Consider the following 19,491-nt stretch of genomic DNA (forward strand, 5'->3'; position numbering starts at 1 on the left):
AAAAAGAAACATTTGAATACTTATCTTGGGGTTCATTCCCCTAACATTACCTTATCTGACCTTTTCTGCTTGACTCAGACATATACTAGTTATGACTTCTTATATAATCTTTGTCCCTACCAAGAAAGTCTTGTCTATTATCAACATTTTCTACCAGACTGGTGCATTTGTTTTAGTCAATGGATCTGCGTTGACATCTCATTATCACTCAATTGGTAGTCTACAGGGTTCATTCTTACAGCTTTCCATTATATGGGTTTTGACAAATGTATAATGATAGTATTTTCCGAGGTAGCATCATGCAGAATAGTTTCACTGCCCAAAAATCCTGTTCATCTTACCCTTACCATTAGCCATTGACAATCACTAATCCATTTGCTGTCTTCATAGTGTTGCTTTTTCCATAATATTTTACAAGTCCCATCATCTACTGTGTAATATTTTCACATTAGCGTCTTTCACTTAGTACTATGTATTTAAAGTTAACCTCATGCCTTGTCCTGGATAAATAACTCACTTGTTTTTAATACTGAGTAATATTCTACTGTCTAGATACATCACAATTTATTTATCCATTCACCTATTGAAGGACATTTATGTTGATTCCAAGTTTTGGCAATAAAAATAAAAGTTTCTATAAACAGACGTGTGAAAGCTTCATGCTCACATTAGATTTCATTTCTGTAAATGTCAAGAAGCACACATTTCAAGGTTGTATGATAAAAGTATGCTTAGTTTTATAAGATACTGCCAACCTGCCATAAGATACTACCAAACTGCTTACTAGAGTATATTTGATTTAATTTTTTTCTTTCTAGTTTCCCAAGGTAGGAAGTTTAGATAATTGATTTTAGATATTTCTTCACATGTAATATACACATTATCAATGTTCCAAACTTCTCTTTAAGCACTATCTTAGCTACACACCCCATATATTTGTGTAAGTTGTATTTTCACTTACTTTAAAATACTTCTTTGATTTCTCCTGAGATTACTTCTTTGACTCATATAATATTTGGAAGTAAGCTGCTCAATGTCCAAGTGTTTGGGAATTTTCTACCTGCCTTTTCATGGTTAACTTCAACTTTAATTTCATTGTATGATTTCCACTTAAAAATATGATATATCTCATGAGCCAGAATGGGATCTTTCTCAGTAAACCTCCATGTGACTTTAAGAATGTATAATTTGCTGTTTGTAGGTGAGTCTACAGATGTCAGTTTTTTGTGTTGTTTTTTACAGGACCTTTATTTTTATCTTCAACAATTTTTGTCACTGCATCGACACCTAGAATGTTCTTTCTCCAAAGTGAAAACAAATATTTTAGGGCATTCTGTCTCAGGGAACATTTAGCAGGTAGGCCTAAGAGACATCTCAAAACACAAAGAACATGAAATCCATCAACAATTGTCCAAAGTTTCATCACAGTGGACCTGTTAGAGGTGTCACTTTAATCCAGTTGATTGATAGGGCTGTTGAGTTCAACTATGTCCTTACTGATTTTCTGCTTCCTGCATCTGTCTGTTTATTACAAATGTTATTGGATTCATCTATGTCTCCTTGAAGTTCTAGTAATTGTGCCTTACTTATTTTTTTTATTGTGAAAATACCGTACAGAGGGGTTACAATTACACTGGTAATGAGTAGATTTCTTATCAAGCATTGTTGCCTCCTCCTTTGTTTCCCCTTCCCATCCCTCCTTCCTATCCTCCTCCCCGCCCCCAAAGTTGTAAAGTTGGTTTTTCGACCTAAGACTTGTACATCTCATTGTTGCAATGGGTCCACCTGTATCCCTATTTAAACAGTTTTTTCCCTTCCCCTCCACTAATTATACCAACATCAAATACCATGAAAGCAGGGGTTATACCGTGGAGGAGGGCCATACAAAGAAATCATCTTATAAATATACTAGAAACAATTGCAAGAAAGAAAAATCATTTAAATACTTATCTTGGGGTTCATTTCACCTAACATCACCTTATCTGACCTTTTCTGCTTGACTCAGACATATACTAGTTATTGCAAATAAGGGAAACCATGGGACCTATGTTTCTTTGTGCCTGGCTTACTTCACTTAATAGAATTTCTTCCAAGTCTTTCCATTTCCTAACAAATGGGGAAATGTCATTCTTTCTGATGGAGGCATAGAATTCCATTGTGTATATATACCACATTTTTTGATCCATTCATCTACTGAGGGGCATCTGGGTTGGTTCCATATCTTAGCTATGGTAAATAATGCTGCAATAAACATAGTCGTGCTGGTAGCTTTAGTATGGTCTTGTTTGTGATCATTCGGGTAAATGCCCCAAAGTGGGATTGCTGGGTCATAGTGGGTGCTCTATGTGGAGTCTTTTGAGGAACCTCCATACTACTTTCCAAAGTGGTTGAACAAGTTTACATTCCCACCAACAATGCAGTAGGGTTCCCTTCTGTCCACATCCCCTCCAGCATCTGTTGTTATTAGAGTTCTTTATTATAGCCATTCTAACTGGGGTGAGGTGGTATCTCAATGATGTCTTAATTTGCATTTATTTTATGGCTAGGGAGGTTGAGCATTTCTTCATGTGTCTATTGGCCATCCTTCTTTCTTCTTCAGAGAAGTTTCTCTTTAAGTCTTTAGCCCACTTATTTATTGGGCAGTTGTTTCTTTGATGATTTGTTGTTGGGGGATTTAATTTTTTGAGTTCCAGGTATATTTTAGATATGAGACCCTTGTCCATTGTATGGCTAGTGAAGCTCTTCTCCCAATCCGTGGGCTTTCTATTGATCTTGCTAGCTATGTCCTTTGTCATGCAGAAGCTCTGCAATTTCATGCAATCCCATTTGTCCAACCTTTCTTTGATTTCTTGTGTTTCTGGGTCTCTATTCAGAAAATTTTGTCCTGTGCCAAGGAGACCTAGGGTTTCTCCTATTTCATCCTGTAATGTTTTCAGAGTGTCTGCTTTGACTCTGAGGTCTTTGATCGATTTAGAATTGATTCTGGTGTAGGGTGATATATAAGGATCTAGCTTTAGTTTTCTATAAGTGTTTAACCAATTTTGCCAGCACCATTTACTGAAGAGGCTGTCTTTCTTCCATTCTATTTTTTTAGGTCCCTTATCGAAGATTAGATGGCTATAGTCTGTAGGTTCATTTCTGGGTTTTCAATTCTATTCCATTGGTCCTGAGGTCTGTTCTTGTGCCAGTACCAAGCTGTTTTGATTACTATGTGTACCTTACTTATTTTGACACTACCTCAGCATCTTACACATTAAGATTATAATAATCTTCTTCATATTACTAACCCCTTTAACATTATGCTATGCCTGTCTTTATCCCAGATCATTTTCCTTGCTCTGAAATTAACTCTGTCAGAAGTTAATAGAGCTATTCCTAGTATATTTTTATTAGTATTAGGATATTACATCTTTATCTATGTGTTGTTAAGATTTAAATTATACTTATTGTGAGCCATGTAGTTGATTTCATTTGTTATCCACTCTGATGATCTCTGCCTTTTAATTTATGCACTTAGAGTAATAACATTTAAAGTAATTATTGATATAATTGTGTAAATATATACAATACTGTTTTTGCTCTGTTCCTGCCTTTGCTCTTTGTTCTTGTTTTTGTCTTTCATGCATTTTCTCATTTATATAGTTTATTTTGTATCTTATATTTTCCTCCTTATTGATATATAAACTACACTTATTTTTATATGGTTTTAATGGCTGACTTGGAATTTGCACTGTACATTTGCAAGTAATCCACATCCACTTTCAAATAACACTGTACCACTTCATAGGTAGTGAAAGTCCTTTACAATAACCAAATATTCCCAATTCTTCTCTCCCATAACTTGTGTCATTGCCATTTGACAAATATAAAATCATACCTAATTGCATGTATTATTTTTGTAATTATTTTAAGTAATTATATGGTAGAGCACTTACTCATTTTTTAAATTCCCTTACTGTTTTATGTAGATCTAAACTTCTAGCTTATATCATTTTCCCTTTCTCTGAACAACTTTCTTTAACAGCTCTTTTTTTCTTTTTCTATTTGTTTATCTTTTTTTAATTTTTTATTGTAAAGATGCTATACAGAGGGGTTACAGTTACATGAGTAAGGCAATGAGTACATTTCTTGTCAAGCATTGTTACCCCTTCCCTTGTTGTTCTCCCACTATCCCTTCCCTCCCCACCTCCCTCACTCCCTACCCCCCCCACACACAAAGTTGTAAAGTTGAATTCCAATATACTGTCTTGTGGGTATCATTGTTGCAATGGGTCATCCTGTGTCCTTGTTTCAGTTTTGTTATTCCCCTTCCCCTCCCCAAATTAGACAAATGTATATACAAGATGCAGGGTACCAAAATCAAGTACAGTGGCAGCAGGGGATATACCATAGGGGAAGAACATACAAAGGAAACAATAAAATCACATGGTACATTTAAAACAACAACAACTCCATATCTTGGAGTTCATTTCTTTAACAGTTCTCCTAAGGCAGATTTAATGGCAACCAATTCTCCCAATTTTTGTTTATCTTAAAATACCTCTCTGTCTCTGTCTGTCTGTCTGTCTGTCTGTCTGTCTGTCTGTCTGTCTCTCTCTCTCTCTCTCACTCTCTCTCTCTCTCTCTCTCTCTCTCTCTCTCTCTCTCTCTCTCTCTCTCTCTCTCTCTCTCTCTCTCTCTCTCACACACACACACACACACATATGTGTGCACGCATGCTTTTTTTTTTTTGTCAGTCATGGGGCTTGAACTCTGGGCCTGGGTACTGCCGCTGAGCTCTTCAGCTCAAGGCTAGCACTGGACCACTTGAGCCACAGAGCATCTTCCAGTTTTCTGGTGGTTTATTGGAGATAAGAGTCTTACAGACTTTCCTGCCCAGGCTGGCTTTGAACTGTGATCCTCAGATCTCAGCCTTCTTAGTAGCTAGGATTACAGGCGTGAGCCACTGGTGCCCAGCTCTTTGTTTCTGAAGGCTGTTTCACAGGGTAAAGATCCTATATTGATAGAATTTCTTTTCTTCTTAAACCTCTAAATATTTTACTCCAATCTAATTTTATAGCTCCTTAGCAGTAATGCTTCTATTAATTTCTCTATAGATAATGTGTGGTTTTCCTTTGGTTCCCTCAACATTTTCTCTTTAAGTTTGAGTTTCATCAGCCTACGTGTAAATTTGGGGCTGTTTATATTGCTGGATGTTATGTGAGTTTCCTGTGTATATAGTTTGATATTTGACACTAATTCGGGGAAAATTCTCAATCATTATTGTTTCAGTTATTTCTATTTATCTCCTTCTGCTTTTCCCAATACATGTTTATGCCTTTTGTGTGATTATTCCACAGTTCCTGGATATTCTGTTATCTTTCTATTTGGTTTTTTGTCTTGTTGCTTTTTTAATTGCCAAGATGTTTCTACTAGTCCTCAAAAATGTATATGCTGAAACGTAATCACTAATGTGGTAGTATTAGGAGATAAGATTTGAGGGATGTACCTAGCATTAGTGTCCTTATGCAAATAGCCCTGGATGATGTGAGAAACTTCTAGAAGACACCATGTCCATGTATGAACAGGAAGTAGATTCTCCCCAGACAATAAAACCTCTAGTTCATTGATCTTGGATTTCCCCAGGTTCTAGAACTGTGAGTAATAAATTTCTACTGTCCATAAGCAACATAGCTTTGGTATTTTTTATAGAAGTCCAAATGGTTTGAGACAGGTTTTCAGTATTCAAAGTTTTCATTATAGCCTCAAGCCCAGGGATTCTTTCCTCAGCTATATCCGGTCTCCTGATAGCCTATCAAAGGCATACTTCCTTGTTGTTACAGTATTTTTATCTTTAGTATTTCCTTTTTTATTCTTTTAGAATTTCCAGCCTCCTACTTATATTATTCATCAATTCTTGTATGCTGTCTACTTTTTCCATTAATACCTCATTACATTTTTTATTATATACTTAAAAAACTCTCAGATCATTCCAACATATTCACCACATCTGAATGTGTTCCAATAAATCTCTGTATCCTCCAACTGGTTTTTAACCATTTAGTATTCCTTATAAATTTTAGTTAGAATCCAGACATGAGAGCAGGTTGTAGTGGTACATACTTGTAATCCCAGCAGTCAGGAAGCAAAAACAAATATATCTGGGCTACATATTGAGAGGTATCCCAAGTAAAACAACCAGAACATGATATTCTGATTGTAAGGCATTTGTGTGGGAAAAAGGAAAACATCCTCTAGTTCTCAGACTTCAGCTGAACCTTTGTCCTGGACTGGAAACTCAGGTGTTTTTCTTTTTTTAATTGTAAAGGTGATGAACAAGTAAGGTAGTGGTACATTTGCTTTTTGAAAACTGTACTCTCTCCTTCATTTTCTTCTGCTTTCCTTTCCCACACTCCTCCCACTTTAAGTTGTAATGTTCATTGTTCCTCTATCCTTGGGTTAGACAGAATGGCTAGAGAGAGCTACAATTGAGTATTTCCCTCCAGCCAGATCAGTTAGGGACGTTTAAAATCCCAGCAGGTTGGAGGGGATGTGGACAGAAGGGAACCTTACTGCATTGTGGTGGGAGTGTAAACTTGTTCAACCACTTTCGAAAGTAGTATGGAGGTTCCTCAAAAGACTCCACATAGAGCTCCCCTATGACCCAGCAATCCCACTTTGGGGCATTTACCCAAATGTTTACAAACAAGATCACCCTAAAGCTACCAGTAGGACTATGTTTATTGCAGCACTATTTACTATAGCTAAGATATGGAACCAACCCAGATGCCCCTCAGTAGATGAATGGATCAAGAAAATGTGGTATATATACACAATGGAATTCTATGCCTCCATCAGAAAGAATGGCATTGCCCCATTTGTTAGGAAATGGAAAGACTTGGAAGAAATTCTATTAAGTGAAGTAAGCCAGGCCCAAAGAAACATAGGTCCCATGGTTTCCCTCATTTGCAATATCTGGTATATGTCTGAGTCAAGCAGAAAAGGTCAGATAAGGTGCTGTTAGGTGAAATGAACCCTAAGATATGTATTCAAATGTTTTTTTCATGCTATTGTTTCTAACACATTTATAAGATTATTTCTTTGTTGCTTTGTATGTCCCTCCCCCACAGTATAACCCCTGCTTACACTGTATTTGATGTCGGTATAACTTGTGGAGGGGAAGGGAAAAAACAAATCGTCTAAATAGGGATACAGGTGGACCCATTTCAACAATGAGATGTACAAGTCGTTATGTCCAAAACGAACTTTACAACTTTGGTGTGGGCCATGGGGAGGGGGGAGGAGCGGGGAGGATTGAGTGGGGGGGGAGGATGGGAAGGAATGGGAAGGGGAAACAAAGGAGGCTACAATGCTTGATAAGAAATGTACTCATTATCTTGCCCATGTAATTGTAACCCCTCTGTACGGTGTTTTCACAATAAAAAAATAAAATAAATAAATAGATAGATAAATAAATAAATAATAAAATCCCAGCAGGTAAGGCTTATCCTAGGGTTAGGCCTTATGTTCTTGTGTTTCAAATTTCTTTATTTTTCAACAGGTGAGGACTGTTGTTTTTTTTTTTAATAAGTTTTTTTTTTTATTGTGAAAATACTGTACAGAAGGGTTACAATTACATGAGCAAGGTAATGTGTACATTTCTTATCAAGCACTGTAGCCTCCTGTGTTTCAAATTTCAAATCGTTCTTCCTTTCCCCTCTCCTGCCAGAAGCAGAAAGGTGATTTTCTGATATTCACTCTAAGGACCTGGTAGAGCTCCTGTAGGTAAAACTGGCAAAAGTCTTCCATTCACAGACTTACCTATACTGAGCCTCCCACAATTTGTCAATTGTACCTTGAAGTTTTTCTACTTTGGCTCTGGTTCTCATTGAGGTTCCTACTTCTGAGTTCTGGCCCTCTATGCTGTAGTTTGCTGTATTCTCTGTCTCCAATTTTTAAAGGGAAGCAGTTTGCCATATGACTGCACTTCTTTGATGACTATAAATAAGAAGAGTCGTTAATTTTTCAGTTTTTCCTGCTTTTTGTCTACAGTTAATGCAAAATGGAGTTCCTCATATACTAGGCAAAAAAGTAAAAATTTTAGGTCTTAGCTCATGCATTTATTTTTCTTCTGTAAGAACAGTCAATGGTACATTATTTAAAAACATGATTTAGCAAAATTACTTTGTAGGCAGATGGTTGATTTGAGGAAAGTAGTCATATTTTATTGTTGCAGGACTCTTTCCGTTTTTTATATTGTATTATCTTTGCATAGTTGTACAAAGGAGTTGCCACTTAACAAAACAGTTTATGAAGACAATGCATCTTGATCATTGTATTAGAAGACCCTTAATTGTTTAGAGCATTTCAAATAAAATGATGCTACTTGGAAATATCTTAGATATATATAGCACAGAGAATATGAATCATGATCTTGGCTCACATAAAAATGGGCCTGTGTGCTTTTTGCTCTTGTCACCATTAACAAATCAGACTTAAAGTTTTACACCAAGAATCTTTTTGTATACATAAACTTAAAATATCAAGCTTTCATATTACTTAGGTGAACCACAAAGGAATGTAGACATGGCTTAACATTTTCCATGGATTGTTTAGCATTAGTGTCGCAGGCAGAGGCTCTGAAGGAAGAAAATGACAGCCTCCGTTGGCAGCTTGATGCTTATCGGAATGAGGTAGAACTCCTCAAGCAAGAACAAGGCAAAGCCCACCGAGAAGATGACCCAAACAAGGAACAGCAGCTAAAACTCCTACAACAAGCCCTACAAGGAATGCAACAGGTACTGCCATTTTTGTGCCAGATTTTTAATACTTTAGGGAAGAATAGCATCAGTTCTTCACTTGTAAACCGTCCCCTATGTGCAAATATAATATCGAACCTATTATTATTCTTGATATTATAAGTTATGGCATGGCTGAGGAAAGGAGTATGTACTGTAGTTAATAAAATATTCTGACTAATAACAGAGATACCAATGGATTACCAGGCATAGGTAAAGCACTTGAACTATACCCCTAACTAATCCTTTTATTTTTAGCTTATTTTCATGGAGAGTTTCACACTTTCGTTCAGCCTGCACATTATTATGCCCAGCTTGTTTCTAAGATTGTCTAACTAACTTTTCCCCAAGCTGTCCTCATATTGCAATCTTCCTATCTCCACTTCCTAAGTAGCTAGAATTACAGGAATATACAACCAAAATCACCCATTTTCAAAGAATGAGCATCAAGGAATATAACATTACTATATTAAATGCAATCTAATTTTCTTTATGCTTCATAAGGCACTTACTTTGGGATCTAGATAGGGCCTCAAGGTATTTATGAAAAGCTTCAATTATTTAAATAAGAGAACGTGCTGATGAAATAATAAGTATGTAAGTGACAGAATTACAAACAGTATGCCCTCTTAGAAGAAATGGCAAGAATCCTACTCTTTTTTTCATTTGGGGTGGTCCTGGAGCTTGAACTCAGAACCTGGATGCTGCCTCTGAAGTTTTGTTCTTAAGGTTAGTGCTTTACCACTTGAGCCACAACTCCACTTCCTGCATTTTTCTGGTTAATTGGAGATAATAGTCTCACAGATTTTCCTGCCTGGCTGGCTTCAAACCATAATCCTCAGATCTCAGTTTTCTGAGTAGTTAGGATTACAGGCATGAGCCACTGGCACCCAGCAAGAGTCCTAGTCTTGCTTTGAGTGTGTTTGAACATTATGAGTTTGTAAATATCAGTGCTTTGGGTTCAAAATACCAGTTTCTTTTATTTTATTCTCACAATCCTGAAAATGAGTTTACATGCACAGAATTCCTAGTATAAGAAGTAAAGTGCTTCCAAGTACAATTGCATTCAGGTATGTCATGTAATAGGTGCTCAGTATCTAGAAGTTTGGAGTAACTACTACTATATTGAGCCCACAACACCTGCTTTTACTATAGTGAAGGGGCAGTGCTTCTGAGTAACTGTACTAGTGACCATTTTCCTTGCAACTGAAACTGTACAATACTTTTCAACTCTAAGCTTTGGTATTATGTAGGGAAAAAAACTAATTGCTGGTTGGAAATTATAAATTATGAGTGATAGCAGCCCTGTGTTATTTCTTCTGCCATCATTGTCTTCCTATGTGACAAGTAATATCACATTAATATTTCACCTTTCCTATTAGCAAAAAGTGTGAAGTAATGTGTACCTTCCTTTTATTGTCATCACAGAATTTAAATAGAACATGTAAGTTATACCAAAGATCCTTCTACCAAATGTGTGTCCTTAGCTAGACTTCAAAGCACTTTTAAAATATGCATGATACCGTTATTTAGTTCTGCCCATGGCCTTTTGCAAGCCTTTGAGATGTAAGTGTTTGGAAATACTCTTGTAGTGTCTCCCTTATTACATTGATTTCAAAACCACTGCACATAAGGTCAGTTATGCCACATAAAGGCAATTTAAGAATGATGAAGCTTTTTCTGCTTCAGTACTTGAAAGACCTCAGTTGGGAATTAAGTTGGTAACTCCCAAAATTTTCATTCTTTGTGTGTGTGTGTGTGTGTGTGTGTGTGTTGTGTGTGTGTGTGTGTGTGTGCGTGCGTGTGTGTGTGTGCGTGTGTGTCCTGGGGCTTGAACTCTGGGCCTAGGTGCTGTCCCTCAGCTTTTTAGCTCAAAGCTAGTGCTCTACCACTTGTGCCACAGCACTATCTCTGGTTCTGGTGGTTTATTGGAAATAAGAGTCTCACAGTGTTTCCTGCCTGGGCTAGCTTTGAACCACGATCCTCAGATCTCAGCCTCCTGAGTAGCTAGGATTACAGGCGTGAGCCACCGGCACACAGCTTAATTTTCATTCATTTTTATCACTTTTTATTAGAAAAATAGCCTTGTAAGCAAAAACAAACTTTCTTCTGTTTTGTTTCAAAAGACTGTGATTAACAGCAAGAACTCTGGAGTTGACCTGACATGGTTTTAAGTATATTCTGCCATTTCCTATCTGAATGGCCTGAAGGAAATGTCTTAACCTCTTTAAATATTTTATATGTAAAATCTTCAGCTCAATACTTACCAAATATGAGGCACTCAGTAAATAGTGTTTGTTGTAATTATTAATGGTAATTCTGACTCCTTACCTACTGATGTGGAAACTGACATGTGAAAGTTAGATTTATCACTGCTTTGTCCACAGAAATTGACTTGGCCTGGCAAATGGCTATTTTCGAGAATGCTTTACAGCATTAAGTTAATGTCTATTGATAATTATTTAATTAATGTCCCTTAATTGCACCCCATCCTTACCCCCAGTCAGAACAGAGAAATTAAGTGACTAGATAAATCAATTCCTTCCTAAAATATGATGGACTTCAAAGAAATATATGGGAATCAAATAAAGTAAAAATCATCTTGATATATTTTTTGCATGGAAAAATGATCATTTGTGCTTTGGGGAAATTGAAGCAGGTCTGCCTGAGAGCTAACCTCACTTAGGGATTGACAGTGAAATGTAGTTTCTAAATTAGTGATGATTTTTTGTATCTTTCCTGTAGCACCTACTAAAAGTTCAGGAGGAATACAAAAGGAAAGAAGCTGAACTTGACAAAATCAAAGATGACAAGTTACAGGTGGAAAAAATGTTAGAAAATCTTAAAGAAAAGGTACATAAGTCCTCTATTAACTTTTCCCCTTGTCCTTTTTCCCTTTTTCGGTAACAATGAAAATTCTCTGGAAGTTTCTGCAGTAGAAATCCATGTGGGATGTTTGTGGTTGGGTATTAAAATCCCCTTTTCTAGGTAATTGTTTTATTGAGAGATCTACTTTGAGGTATGGATATTTAGACACTCTTTAAACGGTCTGTGGAATATGCTTTTCAATAGATATAATGTTTGTCTATCTCTTAAGTTCCTCAGTCTTAGACCAGAGTGCACAACCCTTCCCTGTTTCATTTTATCAAGCTGATAGCAACACAGAAAACTCATGTGATACAGAGTACCTTTGATTGAAAGGAAGAAACACAAATGCAGCTAGAACACTGACACTTCTTTACAGACACTCCATCTAGTGTGATCATGAGTCACCATAAGAAAGAATAATAGCCAACATAAAAAGAAGGAAACGTTGGGATGAAACAGAGACACAGTATTCTAAGGGTAGAAAATAGGGACAGGAAAGAGAAGATGGGGCTTTATTAAGCAAAAGCCTGCTTCAATAAGAACCAACAGTGAGGATCTCTGAGACAGCATAGTAACATCTGGATGGACTTAGTGCATCACAACTGAGCCAGGTACCCAGTCTATTTTAGGTGTGTGCAGTCTACTGATAGATGTCTCCTTTTCATATATCTCCATTCTTATTTATGCCTAAATATTTTTGCTGAACTTATTCTTTAAGGAAGAAAAGCTTATTGACCAGAACTACTCACTTATGATGTCTCATAAAGAAAAGAAAGATTAGTGCTTCAAGAAAAAGTCTGAAATGCAGCAATGATACAGTACCGCAGGAGCTCTTGCTCTGTCTCTTCTGTGCTCAGTACAGGAAGATGCAGTACATACAGACTCTGGGTGATTTGCTAACATGGTGACGATCTCCAGAGTACCATTAGGAATTGGCAATCTTATTGTAGTTGAAATAAATGATTGAAAATGTTTTCTTCTGGAGGCCATTTGCAATATGCTTTTAATTCTTCCACATCACAAAACCAACTCACTTTCTAGTTTTGTGGATGCTATTAAAGAAATGAGCACAATCCCAGAGAAATTCATTCATCAAGCATTTAATTGAAAAGCGTCAAAACTATCCTACTCATCAGGACTTTACTCATAATGCCAGAGGTTCTAAATTGTTCCCAACCTGCTACATAACAGCTCTTTCGCATCCCACATAAAACAGAATGTATAGCCAGAAGACTCTACAAAATGTATAGCCAGAAGACTATACATAGTCGTACTAATGTCGTACATAGTCATACATAGTTGTACTAATGGCATTATGCTTAGAATTGACAAAAATTAACTTCAGGGCATTTTTACTATATGCACCTTTCTGCTTTGCAAAGAATTTCATTGAAAGAAACAAAAGGTCACATGGCATAGATGACACTTGCCATATTGCACCAAATAACAACTTTCTCATTCTGAAACTGAATATTTCATGAAGTGGTGTGATACATTCAAGCAAGACATCTGTTTGATAAAAAGAAAACAATGAGTCAGAATGTTTTCCTATTGTTTTAAATAAAGCTCATTTAGAGAAATTCATGACAGGTCATTATAAACTGGTCTGTGGGATGCTGATTTGTGACCAAATATTTCAACCTGACAAAATTAGATTAGGAAACCTTAGATCATCAGCTAGACTAAAGAAAAAAGATTTCAGATTATAAGCAGTAAGTAATGGTAAGGAGTGATCTTTTTTAGGTTTGAGAGAGGGAGGATTCTTGACAGTAAGTCCCAATGTGAGTTATTCTTAGTGTTTTGCAATGTAACAGAGAAACATATTTTATCTGCCTTACTGGTGGAAACAATTGGCTCTTTGAATCTACTAGTAGAATTCAAGGTAATAAACATCTTTTCAATATCATTTCATTTAGAACATAGTTCTGTTCAAGGTGGCTAAAACTTCTCAGGAAATCTTAACATTTTAAAGCAACCCCAGCTGGTTAAACTCTCACAGTTAAGAAACTGGCTTACTGTATCATTTAATGTTTTGAAGGAATTGGAGGCAGATGTGTAGCCTCTGGCTTAGACATGAGCCAGTGGTTTAAATCAAACGTGGCATAATGGTTACTGTCTGGGTTTAATTCTCAAAGCCAAAGATTGACTAGGTCATCAAGACAGGGTTTCCCTTTGACTACAGCCAGGAAATGTATAAATGCACAATACCACATGTCTCACAGCACAGACCATTCATTTCATTCAGAGACAGCTTCTGGGAAGCTTTGAAGACATCTATAAAGAAAATGGAAGGAATTCTGTCCCTACTGAGGGCTTGTGGAAGGAAAGAAGTGATGAAGCATCTGAGTCAGCCATGATCTGCCCCACAAGAAGCACTTCCCCAGCATTTTCTTTTACAACAGTAAGACTTAAGCAATGATTCCTTTCATTTCTTCTTCTGAAGCCTCCTCTTTCACATATATAAGAAAAGATGTTCTCATAACCTAGAAACAGAAGGGAAGATCCATGAATGGTATGCAGGCATTTTTTTCAGTCTTGTTACCGGGCATTAGTTTCACTTGAAGGTCTATTATAAAACCTACCTGGAATACTCCAGAAAAGAAAAACAATCAACAACAGAGAAAATATCATTTGACTAATGATATTTTTGGTCATGGTCATTTCTTACCGTAAAGTCGGGAATATTCTAACTGTCCTTAACAAAGAGAAGAAAGTGAGAGTGAGTTCTCTAGTTAATAGAGATCAGCATTAATTTTTAGTTCCAAAGCCAATAGTTAAGTGCCTTTGAGTGGATTGGCTATATTACAGATTCTTCATTCAGGCATGGCACTTAACCATATCAGAGTGTGGACATAACATTTCAAAAAAAGACAAAAAGAATAATCCTCTTAACACTAAATGACCTGTTATGAAACGTTGGCTCTAACACTCCTTAGCAATGTAATTTTAGCAAACTTGCCCTATTTATCCTAGCCTTTCCTCTTCTGTCCGATGGAGATAATACATGACTACCAATTTCTGGCACCTAATACATAATAACTGTTGAGTCTGGCTCTCCAGATGACTTATATAGAGTCAAAAAGGATAAAGCAAAAAGAAATAACAAACTGATGAAAATAAGTGTTTACATTTTTCTTTTGTTTTGAAGTCTTTTAAAGATGTTTTGGATTATCTGTGGTACTTTTGTAATCCATACTGTTTTCTTTACAATTCAATAATTTACAATGTTGCTTTTATTATCCTGTGATACTTTTATGAGCCTATTGCCTATATTCTCAGCTACTCAAGAAGTCAAAATGGAAGGATGGCTTGTGTCCAACAGTTTAAGATGAGCCTAAGCAAAACAATGAGATCTCATCTGAAAAATTAGTTACTTGTTACCCAGTTCATTGAAACCAACTCACTTTCTAAATAAGATGAACTGATATAGGAAACATGTTATCCCCACAGGAAAACTGTGCTCCTCGACTGTGTGCATCAAACCAGGAAAATGACTACCCTCTTGAGAAGACGATGAATGGCAGTCCTATCAAATCTGAACGTGAAGCACTGCTAGTGGGTAAGGAAGCCAGTACACATACAATTCATAGGATACAGAGGAGAAGGGGAGGGAACTTCCTAAGAATCACAAGCATTTATGATGCTTGTGATTATGATATTTGACAGTAAGACCTCAGAGTCCTGACTGTGATGGAGTCAGAAGAAGTAGATTTACTACCATGTCAACTGTGTCAATATAAGTATATCTAAGAGTGGGTAAGCATATTGTAGATTTGTGTGTGTGTGTGTGTGTGGTGTGTGTCTGTGTGTGTCTGTGTGTGTGTGTCTGTGTGTGTGTGTGTCTGTGTCTGTGCTGGTTGTAGAGTTGCAACTCAGGGCCTGGCTGTTATCCCTGAGCTTTTGTGCTCAAGACTAACACTCTACCACTTGAGCCACAGCTCCGCTTCTGTCTTGTTCAGTAGTAAATAAGAGTTTCACAAGCTTTCCTGCTTGGGCTGGCTTTGAACCACAATCCTCATATTTCAACCTCCTGGGTAGATAGGATTATAAGCATAGGCCAGCAGCACTCAGCTTGTAGACTGATTTTTAATCTGTATATAAAGATAGCTGAGCTTACCTTATGTTCTGGGGGCTACTGAGCCTCTAGAAGCAAGTGTATGCTTCTCAAGGTTTTTCATGCTGCTAGTTGAACAGTTGATAGTTTTTGTCTCATCACTCTCATACCAAATAAAACGTATCTTGTACCTACTGACACTGAATATGTTAGTGTCTTTTCCAACACTTTTCCCAACTTTCCAACACATCACTTGGTAATCCTACAATTCAATTTAATTCAATTGCATTCTGACCATACAAGTGGAAGTTAACTTTATACTCGGGGTTACAGGGCTCAGTATCACAAATCTGGATATATGAGGAGATATTTAGGCTCAAACATCAGATCCCTTAATACATTGATTCGCTTTCCTTTATGGTAACAAATACACAAGCAAATCAACTTATAAAGAGAAAAGGCAAGCCAGGCACCAATGGCTCACACCTGTAAACATAGCTACTCAGGAGACTGAGATCTGAGGATTGCAGATCAAAGCCAGCCTAGGCAAGAAAGCCCATAAGACACTTATCTTCAATTAACCACTAGAAAACCAGAAGTGCTACTGTGACTCAAAGTGGCACAGCATTATCAGGGACAGTGCACAAGGTCCTGAGTTCAAGGCCCACAGCCTACAAAAAATAAAGAAATAAAAATTAAAAGGCTCATTTTGGTTCATGATTTTAGATATTTCAGCCTGTGTTTGGTTGGCCTCATTGATTTCAGGCCTTTTATATAACAACAAACACATCATGGTGCCAATGTATGGAAAAATTATTCACCTCATACCCTCGATGCAAAGAAGGGGTGTCTGGAGTCTCAATATCCCCCTTCAAAGGCATACTCCCATTAAGTGAATCACCTGCCACCAGGTTCCAGATCTTGAAGGCTCCTTGTCTCAGATTTTTTAAAAGCTGGGCACAGTTGTTTGTGCCTGTAATCCCAGATATTCAGGAGGCAGAGATCAAGAGGATTATAGTTCATGCTAGCTCCGGAAAAATGTTAACAGGACCTTCATCTGAACAGGTAAGCCACTGTGGTAGTATACAGCTGCAAGCCTAGCTAGGTATGAGGCATAGATAGGATGATTGCAATTTCCAGGACAACTGAAACAAAAAAATGAAGCCCTGTTTAAAAACTAATCTAAAGCAAAAAGGGCTAGAGAATGGCCCATGTACCTGCCTAATAAGTACAAGGGCCTGAGTTCAAACATAAGTTAAAAAATAAAATAAAATAAAATAAGACACCCTACGCAGAAAATTCCAAAGGGTTGTCAGAGTTGTGTGCTAAGAACTAGAACAAATACTGAAGATTTACTTTGTTACTGCATCATGTTGACAAATGACTTAGGAGGCTCTCTATGGTAGTGATTGCTGGAATTATTTTCACTATATAAAAATTCATTCAGAAGCCAGGCACTGGTGGCTCACACCTGTAATCCTAGCTACTAAGAAGGCTGAGATCTGAGGATCACAGTTCAAAGCCAGCCCAGGCAGGAAAGTCTGTGAGACTCTTACCTCCAATGAACCACCAGAAAACAAAGTGGCACTGTGGCTCAAGTGGTAGAGCACTAGCCTTCAGCTGAAGAGCTGAGGGACAGCCCCCAAGCCCAGAGTTCAAGCCCCATGACCGACAAAACAAAACAAAACAAAAAACCTCATTCAGAAAGGCAAGATTACACAAGTGGTTAGCAAGTCAAGCAGTCCTTCCTTCCCAGCTTGACCCCACAATTTATTTTCTGACCTTCATTTTCACCATCTACAAAATGGGCATAAGATCATTGACTACCCTATAAAGCAATAACAAGCATTTACTATGATAATTGGCTCATAGTAAGCCCTTAGTAAATAGTACTCATTTTACATTTACAGTGCTATTTCCACAAGTATATTGATTTTGTGTTCTATTTGGAGAGCAATGTCTGATTGAGGTTCAATACATTTAATTATTTAAGAAGAGGCTGGTTAATCTCAGCTGCCTTCTAAAACACTGAACCATATAAGTGGCCCTCCTCCAGTCTCACAAGTCCTCTACCCTGGATGGCTTGTGCATAAATATTTCTAAGATATACTTGCCTCTTTTGTAATAGATGTTATACTCAGAATTAAGACTTTGGTATATTAGTAAAGGTGCTCACAAAAAGCAGGACTTGTATGCAACTTCCTGTTATCCCAGTACTCAAACTCAGGATAGAGGATATTAGACAAGGCTTAGCCACACAGCAAGACCCTCTGACTCAAAAGAAAGTGAAATTCCCAGGAGGATCCGCCACTGAATTTTCAAGAAAAATGCAATTTTTTTAAATGTGTGTTGTTATTAAGGAGTTGTACAGAGGGGTTATCATTTCATCAGCCAGGTGAGGAGTAAGATTTTGGACAATGTCACTCTTCCTTCACTTTCCTCTTCCCATCCCTGCCCACAATTTGCATAGTTCATTTTAACATAGTGTATATTGAATACCATGACTGCCTTTGTTTACTCTTTCTCCCACCATTCCTTTGCCCTCCTTGTGCTCCCCCCCAAAAAGACAAAAGACAAAAGCAAGAACAAACAACAGCAACAAAACCATGTTTTCATTTCCTGGAATTCATTTTGATAAACAGTATTTTAGATATTCAGAGGAGTTATGCCTCTGGGTTCCTCCTCTAAGAGTATCTTCCTTTAGTCTGTTTGTGTGTGAATGCCTAGAGTACTGTATAAGTTAATGTGTCCACTTATATTTTAGATCTATTTTCCACATATGAGAAATAATGTGCCATTGGTCTCTCTGAGCTTGGCTTACCTCACGTAGCATGATTTGTTCTAGGTATATCCATTTCTGTGCAAATGACATAATATTACTCTTTCTACTAGATGAATAAAATTCCATTGTCTATATGTACCACATTTTTTATCTACTCATCCATTGTGTTTATGTTTTTATCTACTCATCTGGTCTGTTTCCATAACTTGGCTATTGTGAATAGTGGAGTAATGAATATGGATGTGCAAGTGTCTATGTTATCCTGACTTAAAATGTTCTGGGTAAATGCCCAGGAGTAGAATGGCTGGGTTATAGGGAAAATCTATGTTTAGATTTTCAAACCACCTTCCAAAGTGATTTTACTAGTTTATATTTCCACCAATAATGCAATAGGGTTCTTGAAAGAGACAACTTTTAATGTTTTCCAAATCAGAGTTTTTGGCAAATTGGCATGGCATCAAGGAGATCTGTGGAGAAGTATTTGAGAGAGAAGGCAGGCTCTGAAAATGAAGAGCCCTAGAAAAAGAAAAAGTTCTTAAAATGTTTATTTTGTTTTTTAAAGAACATACTCAGGCTGACAGAGAAAGGGAACTCTGTTTTTAGGATCCGTTCTTTGAATTTAAACTCACAAAAATGTTTAGTGTTTTTAAATCTATGGATATATTCCTTCCCATTTGTCAGTCTCTATTAGTCATGACATCTAGAATTTCTTTGAATATAGACTGTTTTCTTCAAACTTTGTTTTTCAAGTAGCGACAGTGTTTAGAAATTCAACTTCTGTAGTCATTTAACAATAATACTAGAAGCAGTAGCATCCCTTTCAAACAAATTTTGAAACTTACCATGAGGTCTTCCTCGAGACTCTTTTACCGTTTTATCTTTGAAAGATTTGCACAAAGAACAATGTGAACTCTAAGCCACAATTTAAATTTGTCCTTTTCTTGCCAGTCACTTAATTGGACCAAAAAAGGTTATAGTTTACAACTAAATCAAATGTCACTTTTATTGAA

General features: G+C 36.9%; 1 protein-coding gene across 6 annotated transcripts in view; it reads left to right on the forward strand.

Annotated features, from left to right (window-relative positions):
• Positions 1–19,491, forward strand: part of Enox2 (ecto-NOX disulfide-thiol exchanger 2) — a 325,263-nt gene that overhangs the window by 300,104 nt on the left and 5,668 nt on the right. For all 6 annotated transcript variants that reach the window (XM_070039729.1, XM_070039733.1, XM_070039730.1 and 3 more), the window contains 4 exons: positions 8,596–8,777; positions 11,523–11,630; positions 13,891–14,046; positions 15,096–15,204. In XM_070039729.1, coding sequence (XP_069895830.1) covers positions 8,596–8,777; positions 11,523–11,630; positions 13,891–14,046; positions 15,096–15,204 — 555 coding nt within the window. The remainder of the gene's footprint in view (positions 1–8,595; positions 8,778–11,522; positions 11,631–13,890; positions 14,047–15,095; positions 15,205–19,491) is intronic.

This window comes from Dipodomys merriami, unplaced genomic scaffold (assembly GCF_024711535.1).
Source record: "Dipodomys merriami isolate MVZ:Mamm:240054 unplaced genomic scaffold, mDipMer1.0.p SCAF_3, whole genome shotgun sequence".
Lineage (NCBI taxonomy): Eukaryota > Metazoa > Chordata > Mammalia > Rodentia > Heteromyidae > Dipodomys > Dipodomys merriami.